Source organism: Megascapheus bottae, chromosome 11 (assembly GCF_031878675.1).
Source record: "Megascapheus bottae isolate mThoBot1 chromosome 11, mThoBot2.hap1, whole genome shotgun sequence".
NCBI lineage: Eukaryota > Metazoa > Chordata > Mammalia > Rodentia > Geomyidae > Megascapheus > Megascapheus bottae.
The window spans coordinates 3985418-3996259 of NC_143519.1; the positions used below are offsets into that span (position 1 = coordinate 3985418).

Below are 10842 nucleotides of genomic sequence, written 5' to 3' on the forward strand. Positions count from 1 at the left end.
AGTAACTTTATAATGGCCACATTCTTGAACTTATATAAAAACACCATAAAATTAATGACAAAAATTCTTTCTAACATGTACCCAAGATTAAAGTTAAAACAAAGAAAAGTATGGCTAGGGGCTGGGAGTCTGGCCTAGTGGTTAAAGTGCTTGCCTAGCATGCATGAAGACCTGGGTTCGATTCCTTGGTACCACATACAGAGACAAAAAAAAAGCTGGAAATGGTGCTGAGGCTCAAGTGGTAGAGTGCTAGCCTTGAGAAAGTCCAAGGACAGGGCTCAGGCCCTGAGCTCAACCCCAGGACTGGCAAAAAAGAAAAGAAAAGTATGGCTAGGATGTAGCTCAATGACAAAGCCCTTCCCTAGCAAGTGAAGCACCAAAAAAAGAGAAGACAAAAAATATATACAGTTAAAAAAAACAAACAAAACAAAACAAAGCAAAATATAAAGCACAGAAGAGATTCAGATACAAATATAAGTTACAACTACAAGATATGCAAAACCACTGGACAAGAAGTATAAGAGAACTGGAGACTGTGATTCATAGGTGGAAATATGAAATGATAAATTCTTTATTTTTGTAAGAAAAGACATTTCAATGAGTTAAGAGGTCTTCAATTCAGTGTGGGCCAAAGAGGAGAATCATAGGGAAAAATGAATCAAAAGATGAAGAAAAACTTAAACAAATGAAGAAATCAGTTCACAAACACACAAATAAGAATGTTCGGCTCAAGAGCTACACCTTTGACTGCAATCATGATACAACCTAAAATAAAACTACAATTCTACTTGAGAACAAAGACAGATAAAATAAATAAAAGAAAAGCAATAAAATACTGACAGTGAGAAAGGGGATATAGGCAAATTAAGGGATGTAAAGAAGGGCCGGGAATTTGGCCTACTGGTAGAGTGCTTGCCTCACATGCATGAAGACTTGGGTTCCATTCCTTGCTAACACATACGTAGAAAAAAAGCCAGAAGTGGTGCTGAGGCTCAAGCGGTAGAGCTCTAACCTTGAGAAATCCCAAGGACAGTGCTCAGGCCCTGATCTCAAGGCCAGGACTGGCAAAAAAATCAAACAAAAAAAGAGATGTAAAGAAAATTTAAACTATCAAATTTTATAGATTATTTTCAGAAAGTAAGTTGTCTTACATCTATCAACAATAATCATTGATATGAAATAACTGAAAGTTTATTAACCATAAGAAAAATTAAATAAATGATCAAAATTATAATTGAGAGAGTACTTCAAGAACTTTCTAAATTTTGTGGCATATTACCTGTTTTCAAGAGCATAAATGTTATTGCTTACAATGCTACATACATAACATATATTATATGTAATCTCACTTGGTCATCTATGTAACCTAAAATAAATAAGAGTAAATCAATGATGTAATAGGACTCTCTTGCACTCTCTTTGGTTTTGTTGGTCATGGGCTTGAACGCAGGGCCTGGGCACTGTCTCAGAGCTCTTTTACTCAAGGTTAGTGCTCTACTACTTTGAGCCACAGCACCACTTCCAGTTTTTGAGTGCTGAATTGGAGACAAGAGTATCATGGGGACTTTTCTACCTGAGCTGGCTCCAAAACAAAATTATTAGTCTTCAGCTCCCTGAGTAGCTAAGATTACAGGTGTGAGGCACTGGTGCCTGTCCAGATATTATTTTTTATATGCAATCTAAATTATATGTGTGTGTTTGTGAAGGTACTTGCCTTGATAAAATAGACTAGAAATTTCTTCTTTTCTTGTCATTTTAACAAAGGCAGATATGTGAGATTTTACCATTTGACAGGCACCAATCTAAACAGCTTATATGTGGTATTTTATCTTCACACACACACACACAAACAGTAGGTTAGTACACTAAAATAACTATACTCATTATTATTCAATGCAAACGGCAAGTAATGATTCATTGTGAACAGAACATTTTCTAAACTAAATGTCTCAGAGCGTTTTACTTCTTGAAAATTGCTTTTTTTTCCTTTTCTAAGCCTAATCATCTATTTATTTGTGCAGTGAGGTTATTGTTGAGAAATGGTTTGTTTTCAATTGGGAATGTGTTCATTCTCAGACTGCTTCAGATGGTGATTTTTGAGTTAGGCTTCCTAGGGAGACCTCCTGGGGACTTGGAAGGCCTAGGTGACTCCAGAAAGACTCTGCATCTGCAATCCTGGGCAGACCAGCCCCACGTCCACAGGAGCTCAAGGTGGCACATGGCATTTTCTACTACACAGAGGACTGGAAATCATTTCCTTAGAAGGAGGTGTGCCCTGGATTTGCAAGAATGCATTCCATGGGCCCGGACATGAGTTGAGGACAGAGAGGAGCTATGTAACCCAGAGAATAGCAAAATGTTCTAGAAAGTTCCAGCTGAAGCATGAAGTGATGCAGAGGCAACAACCAAAACTCTTGGAAAGCGGATGCATGGAAATGACTGCTGGGGCCTGGGAGAGATGAAATACCACAGCTGAGAAAAAGTCTGCCAGACTTTCCCCAGGTCTCTGCTTCCCAGAGCTGCCTTAGGAGACCGGGAGGAAGACCAGGGCAAAGGACAGAGGCCAGCAAGGACCTGAGAAGAGGCTGCCACATGGCTTCTCCCTCCTGACTCAGCTTAGAAGGAAGCTGGTGGCATGATTTTTTTCAAGGAAAGACCTGCTTTTCAGATAGAAGAGAATCTGCAAAGAAGCAAGCCCAGGAGCCAGCTGGACAGGAAGGCCAAGGCTCTGGGGGCTTGTGAGAATATGCATGCTGAAGTGGGGCTCTCTAAGTCACCTCCTCTCACCATGATCCCCCAAACCTGGCAGCTTAGCACCCATCACCCTGGACAGGCACTGTATGGAATCCCCGAGGGAGCTGGGTTAACCTGAAGGCAGAAGTTTAAGTTTCTTTATCTATTCACTTCATAATGGTTGTACATACTATCTTTGTGTCAAACATCCTACTTACACATCACACTTCTGCGATTTTAATAAAGGGACAAGATGAAAAACAGACAGACAAGCAAAAAACAAGAACAATGTAAATAAAAGAGAGAAAAGAACCTAGTTCAATTCAAGGAGTGAATGAAACAGTAAATAATAACATTTCGAGTATCCTCAGAATAAATGCATGCATATCACATAAATATATTCATATAGGACACTTAGATAAATATATAATATTCAAATATATATATAGGTAACTGAAGAATTATGTATATACTTATCCCTATGAGATACATGTCTAGTAACTGTGAAAAGAGAAAGTGATACTTCAAAAACAACATCACGATCACACGAAAGAGCCCCGGGAATTTGGAGCCTCATAGAAAATAGGAAGAAAACTCAGCAAGATTATTACATATTAAAATATGCTAAGATTTCCAGAAAAGAGAAGAATAAAGATAACTGGCATAAAGTAGGCGAGATAACCATTAAGCATGGATGCGATGTCTGAATCGATTTGAAGGATGACAGTTTACAATCTAGAATTCCATACCCAGCCAAACAATCAAAGAGACATGACATAGAATCCACGCATTGGAGGCTGGGAGTTTGGCCTAGTGGTAGAGTGCTTGCCTAGCATCCACAAAGACCCAGGTTCGATTCCTCAGTATCACATATATAGAAAAAAGCCGGAAGTGGTGCTGAGGCTCAAGTGGTAGAGCTGTAGCTTTGAGAAAGTCCAAGGACAGTGCTCAGGCCCTGATCCTGGCACCAAAAAAAAAAAAAAAAGAATCCACGCATTGTTCAGCAGGCATCATCTTGTAAATGAGCATTTACTGTTGAGGACACATGAGGAATTGGAAGGCCCTACGATCCCACATCCCCTCCCCTGGCCCAAAGGAAATGAAATCCGTATGTGGAAGAGGTAGTCTACTCCAGCATTCAGTGCAGCGCTGCCACACGAGTCCAGAAAGAGAATCAGACGAAGGAAGATCTGTACATAGTCACAGCAGAGTACTGTTCCAAACTAGGATGAGAAGAATGAATCTGTCTCATCCCCATCAACACAGACAGGGCTTAGACATCTATGTATTCAAGGGTTACCAGCCAGGCATGGAAAAATGAAGGCTCTACAAGCTCACTTATATGGGGAATTAAAAAAGAAAGAAGTTGAACTCATCAAAATTAAGGTTCAGTGGCTCCTATGGAAAGCTGGGGAGATTCGCCAAGAGAGAAGGTAGGGAGAAGGTTGACCAGTAGTACCAAGTTAGAGTTGTCATGAAAGAAGTTCTGAAGAAAGGAGAGATTGTAGACGCCTGGGATCCCAGATGCTCAGGAGGAGAGAATGAGTTAATGAGAACCTAGATAAAACATGAGGTAAAACCCAAAGGGCTGAGGCCATTGCTCATGAGGTAGAGTGTTTGCCTGATAAGGACAAGTCCCTGGGTTCAGTCTAGACCAAGGGCTTGGATATTTCCACCAAAAAGAAATGCTAAACATGGGAAGATACACATGTTTAAACTGACTGACACAAGAGATGCATGTATGATGGCATCACAGAATACACCACAGAGGTGGCACTGAGGTTTCTGTGTAATCTTCAGATTTGGACTTAATTGTGTTAACAAAGAATCCCACTGACGTGCTTGTGAGCTGCTTCCAGGGGGGCTGTCTCGGCCCCAGGTACAGAAGCCATCAGGCCCCACAGGGCCTTCCCTGGGGAGGTAAGCTGGTGGGTGCCATGCGTGGTACAGGTTTGAGGGTGAATTCGTGAGCACTTGGGAAGGAGCCTCCTGGATGAGTGCAGGGGTGTAGAGGAGGCCTTGCAATGACTGACTGCTGGGCCAAAAACTCTGCTCATGGCATGCCAGCCCTGGGAGCACAGGTGACAGAATGTGCTGTTTCGGGGACGGCAAGGGTTCAGAGGGAAGTGGATTTCCTGGAAGAAGGGAGGATGACGGCTTTGCCTCCACACCTTCTGAGGAGAAATCCTATAGGCTGTGCTAAAAAGCAAGATGAGGATAAAATATACTTTCATATATATATATTTATATACTAAAGGAGGTTCAATTGTTTGCACCAGAGAAGGAAGCCTTTGAGATGAAGTCTATAGAAGACAGGTTTTTTTTTTATATATATAGTGTTTTGTTGAACATCCTCTGGAATTATCTGGGCATTCGTATGTGTGCATGTATAACACAGAACAAACATTGTCATTAGATGTGCAGAGGGTTCAGGTACTAATGACTCACACCTACTATCCTAACCACTCAGAAAGTTGAGGTCTGAGGATTGTGGTTCAAAGCCAACCTGGCTGGAGATTCCATGAGACTCTTATCTCAAATTAAGCATCCAAAAGGCTGGAAGTAGGAAAAAAAAAAAAAGCTCAAGGACAATGCCAACGTCTGGAGTTCAAGCCCCAGAACTGGCATACTAAAAAAATTACAGAGGGCAAAAAGGAATGAGTTGTGCCAGTCAAATGGAAATTTTCCTTCATTGGCCTGTATTAAATGCATTACTCTTTCTGGACAATCTTTAGTTGTAAATTATCATGTCAACTTTGGAACAACTTTTGAAGAGTGTCTTACATGACCTTGTTAAATTCTGGCAAACATTCTAAAATGTGATCTAAATGGCCTGTAGATTCTTGCTTTGATACTTGCTGTGTAAACTTTGTAAGTTGCAGAATATAACATTGGGAAACACCCATTTCAAAGGATGGCCAGCTTTCTCATGAGGTATCTTAGAGAAACGAAAATATCATGCAATAAAAAATTGTCAAAGCTGCAGACCTCATTAATTCAGTTTTTTTTCCATATTCTTCCTAGGCGAAGGTGAAGTTTACCTTTGAATGCCTAAGAAGAAATGAATATTGTAAGCATCATTATAAAGCTATTGTGGTTATTTCTTTAATAGAAATGGAAGACTGAAGCATATATTGTTTAAAAGATTCTTTTTGTTCAACCAAACCACTGGACTTAGTTTCTTCAGGTTATCAAGGCTTACTAAATCTCTGGCTTGTTTTATGTGTTCCGCCACACTTTGAGAATCCAATGGTGAACAAGTGTAGCTCATAGTTTTAAGACGACAGCTAGACAAAAGCAACAGACACAGAAATGGGCAACGGTGATCAACAGGAAATGACTCAGATAGCATTCACCGGGAGCCTTCGTGGGGCTTCCCCGAGGAATTTCCAGTGGAGCCACACTGGGAGAAAAGTGAACCGAGGCGTCCACAATCAGAGAAAGCTCAGGAAGGAATTGGGTTAGGGGTGCAGACCTGAGTCCCCTGGGAGAGCCGGCAGCCTGGCCCTGCAGGGAGACTCGACAGCGAGTCTGGATGTTGAGAAAAGCTCTCTAGATGTCATTACATGGGTGTGGCTGAGAAATGCCATCCACAGCTATCACTGTTCACGGCAGCCAGCATTTTCAAGTCATTTCTGTGAACTAAGCACACAGTCAAGCAGTGGGCATGAAAAAAACTCTCATTCATTCATTACCAGTCTATTGTGGAAGTTTTTCAAATAGGAGAACCATGTGAGACAGTTTGAGTAGTACGTTTGTTCTGATACCCCTGTGAAACATGGTTGAAGTCACTTGAAAAACTCAACTGCCCAGTGGCTGGCAGTGGGGATGTTTTGTGTATGACACAGCAAGGCACACGATGGAAATGTTGCCTAGAAGTGATCGTGTTAAGCTTTCCAGCACTTTGGAAGTTTCAATGCATGGATTTATCAAGTGGGAACAATACAGGCTTTCAGAGAAAGAAGAGGGAAAGGAGAGAATGGAGAAATTTATCAAGGTACCCAGACAAGAGGCAGAGCAAGAGGGGGGGGGGACCACTAAAACGCCCAGTCTCAGCTACCCGGGAAGGGGACCCTGAGAACAGAAGCTTGTGATTACTGTTGGTCAGACACCAGCAAGCAAGGGCTGCAAGCCAGGAGCAACCAACAGCAGGACAAGGAGCAGAGTCAAGTGGCTGATTGTCCAGCACATGCATGGGTAGCCAGGCCTGTCATTCAGACCAGGACTCGAGGCCCAGGAAAACCCAGCAAACAAGCCTGGTCTCTAAAGTGGATCCAGACCCTGATGTAGGCTCTGCTTCTGAAGTAACCATTATGAGATGTTTCCCTGTGTCCTCACTACAGCCCAGAGCTTGTTAGCCACGCTGGCAGGAAAATGACAGGACCCGACACACACCTGACCTGTGAACTGTTGTCTGTTGTGATGACCTGACTTTAGTAAAATAATCGATGATGATGATGATGATGATGATGAAGGCGGGTCTGTAAGAGTTTAGTGGTCGGGGTTGCTCCCTGCTGAGCTTCCTGGAGTGTCCTCTCCACCTCTCACCCTTCTGTTCTCTTCCTCCTGCAGGGCTCTATGAACCCTTCTTCACCAATGCTGAACCCGAATGCTGTGATGTCAGGAGGGAGGAGAAGCCCAGCCGCCCGCACAGAGGGGCCACAGGCAGGAGAGATTCCTGCCACAGGACCTCGCTCACCGTGTCTTCAGCCACGAGACTGTGCCACGGCAGACTCAAACTGTGCGTCCTTGTCCTCATTCTCCTGCACTCTGTGCTCACCGCCTCGGTGGCGCTCAATGCCACAGGCCTGAGCGTGGGAGGCCTCCCCACGCTGGAAGAAAACCCGACCAACGAGGACTAACCACACCTGGCCCGACCTGACTGACCGGGACCTGACCGGGGACTGCATCTCCATGCTCGCAGCTGCCCACCAAGAAAACGCACCTGCTGTCCACCGGAACAGAAACTGGGTGCTTTTACCGTCTCATTACTTCTTGCAAGGCCTCTAGGGTAACCTTGAAAAGATCAACTCGATGCCCAACGAGGACACAATCGCAGCTTTTTATGGACTAAAAGGCTCTGAAGTGACTGTCAATTTCTCACACCATTTTATACGCTGTGTTTTAATGTTTGCAGGTTTTCTTTGCTTCCGTTCTGGTTCGGGTTTCTTTTCCTGCACTTGTTAATACAGGATTTATTTTTGGGATGGTTTTCTCAGAGGTAAACTAAGTCTTTTCACTGTCTTATCTCTCTATCTATCTATTTCTAGACATCGTGTGTGTTCATCAGATAGTTCTGTCTCTATATGTCCTGTCAGTTTCTATTAGAGGAATTATCTGCTATGTCCTCATGGTATAGCAAAAACAAAAACAAACAAACAAAAACAATAAAAAAAAACTTAAAAAGTTAAAAAAAATACAAAAAAAGTAAACAAAAACAAAAATAAAAATGCTCCCCGAGTCAGCCACCTCCCACAACCCCGCAGGCCCTGCCGGCCTCGCCCTGCGCCTCTTCTGTGCCCTTGGCAAACCACATCGCTTGCTTCTGTCTGTGTAACCACAGTGGTGGGTGTGCTCGCTCTTGCACAAACCCACACCGAGAGGATCCTGGGGCCCTGGCTGGACAGCAAGTGCTGTGAGTGGAATCAGACAGTCAACACGTTTTTATGTTGAAAACACAATAAAATAGAGAAAGCTATCATGAACTAATCTGTTCCAGTTCCCATCCCCAAACGTTCTGGTCCTTTTTTATGCTGGTTGTCTGGACAGGAGAGGACAGGCAGTCCTGGAAGCCGGGAGCAGACACTTCCTGGCCTGAAGTCGGAGGCTCCCACAACTGTCTCCCTTGCACTGCAGTGATCCAGTGCAAGCACATCCAGGTCATTGCCATGGGAACCAGGAGACCCGGATGGAGTCTCTGGGCCTTCTTTCTCTCCCTTCTCACAGTGGGAGAGCTGGTAGGAACACAACATTACAACCAACCTTGTCCCACTTTTCCCCCAACAGAGGCTGGAAAAGTATTCCGAGTAGGAAGGGTGTGCATTTCTGCCTCTTCCCCTGAGGAACAACTTCTTTTGTAAACAAACCAAGTCAGCCATTTCTATTAAAGTGCAAAAACCTTCTCACTCTGACATGTCCTAAGAGTCGAGGAAGTGAAGTCTGGGTTACTGTTTGTGTTTTTCTTTTTCTTTGTGGGAACATTTCACCTGCTGAGTATATATGGATTTGCTTTCTGGAAAAATAAAAGGCTTTTATGCGTTTACAGTAGGACCAGTGGAAGGAAGAGTTAATAAGGGCTGTTTTTAAAAAATCAAACAAACGAAACAAAACAAATAATTTTTAAAAAGACACTTTACATTCCTTCCTATTCTCTGACTATATTTGGGAAGTTCACTTTGGATCAGTTTGCTGTGTAGCTGGAGTTGAAGGAACTATCCATAGAGAAAATACTCTTAGCATACAAAATTTAGTTATTAACTTTATAGCTCTGAAATTCCCCCAGACATTTGTTTTTGTTCCAACAGACTTGAACCTCTGCATCATACTTAACCCTTGCGACATGCGTACAGTATGCATATTTTGTTTTGAATAAAATGTTTTGTTCCAGTCTGTTAAGAATATTCAAAAAATAATAAAGGTATTGCTTAATAAAATTGCTAGAACCGTTTAGCAGCACATGCACAAATATTTTACTAGAATCTTTGTTTAATAGTGTTTTATTGAGACTGAAAATCCTCAAGTGGTCTGCACAAATATACAAAAAAACACCAAAAAATGACAAATTCTCCAGTTTTTCTTCCTTATGTTAAGATTTTTTTTACAAATAGAAACACACTAATCCATGTAAACATGCACATACTAAGTACCACATCTTTGTTTATGAAACTGTGGTGCTTTTCCTGGGCATATGAAGGGGAAAATTGAATGGGTTTGGGGGTATACACTAACCAATCCAATTTTGCCTATCAGAAATAGTTAAGAGCATTTGCAGTGGTGGCTGAAAGCCAGAGGTTGAGGGGTGGGACTACAAAGGGCAATCAAAGGGCCCAGCTCACTGGATGAGCAAATGTCAAGGAGCCTTAGAGGCCGTCTGTCAAACTCTTCCATGGAAGGCCTCTCCACACTCTCTTCTCTTTTACATTCTCCATGTGGCTTCTATTTTAGCCACAGGTATTTCCATCTTCATGGAAAATAACATACTCCTGTGGTATAACTTGTATACACATTCACTCGTATGACAAGAAGTTTCTCCTTCTAAATACGGGCAAAGTGACCGACAACACCTTTCTTAGGGAAAAAAAAATTTGTTCATTTTCTGTTACCCTTTGCAATAGATAAAGTTTGTGTCACATTCAAGGGCTCTGAGATTTGGGCTTCTGTGTAGAGATGATGGCAACAGGAAGCCATGGAAGATACCATTAGGTGACAGGAGAGGGGGGCCGCTCAAAAGACAATGCAACACAAACTGAGAACACAGAGTGTAACTGAGGTGAGAGGAAGATGGTGGGGAGAGAAGAGGAGCAAGCCTTTCCTCTCAAAGGTCAGTCTGCAGTGCCATCACCTGTATTTCCCACAGGATGCCTGTCTTGTCATAGTCATTTGTTCTTGTTATAGGAGAAGAATCTCATTCCCCGTATTCATTACTACAGGCATAGCATTTCCATTGACTATAAGGAAGGAAAGAAACAGAGGGATTAAACAGCCAGCAGCTTCCTGACAAAATGAAAAACAATCACTGATGAGACAGATTTTATCATTGATTATTTTGAGTCACGATAGTCCACCCATGGTGGACTGCCCATCCTCATGCTGACAGAATAAATCCAGACTCTGTTTCTTCACAATCACCATCTCATTCCATTTTTTATACAACAGACATCCACATTGAATAATGAATTAATATTAAAGCAATTACTTCCATGTAAGTGGAAAGCCAAGAAAATGATACCTGTTTGTGAGGGTATGGTACAGACTTCTGCATGTTTGTCTCTTTTTTCTGAGATGAAGAACTTTTAGTTGATGGAATATATTAGCAAGCTAAGCTAGATATCAAATGCCATGGCAGAGATAAACGTGCCTAGCCATCATGTTCCTACTTTGATAACTGTC

At 42.3% G+C, this 10842-nt stretch overlaps 1 protein-coding gene across 2 annotated transcripts in view; it reads left to right on the top strand.

Annotated features, from left to right (window-relative positions):
* The window catches only part of Nalf1 (NALCN channel auxiliary factor 1), a 416297-nt gene extending 406718 nt beyond the window's left edge, over positions 1–9579 (top strand). Inside the window, exons 3-4 of one of the 2 annotated variants that reach the window (XM_090341895.1) lie at positions 5758–5803; positions 7306–7394. In XM_090341895.1, the coding sequence (XP_090198021.1) occupies positions 5758–5780 (23 nt within the window). In that variant the 3' untranslated portion in view covers positions 5781–5803; positions 7306–7394. Of the gene's footprint in view, positions 1–5757; positions 5804–7305 lie in introns of both variants that reach the window. The other variant, XM_090341894.1, reaches the window with a different exon arrangement.
* The last annotated feature ends 1263 nt before the right edge of the window (positions 9580–10842 follow it).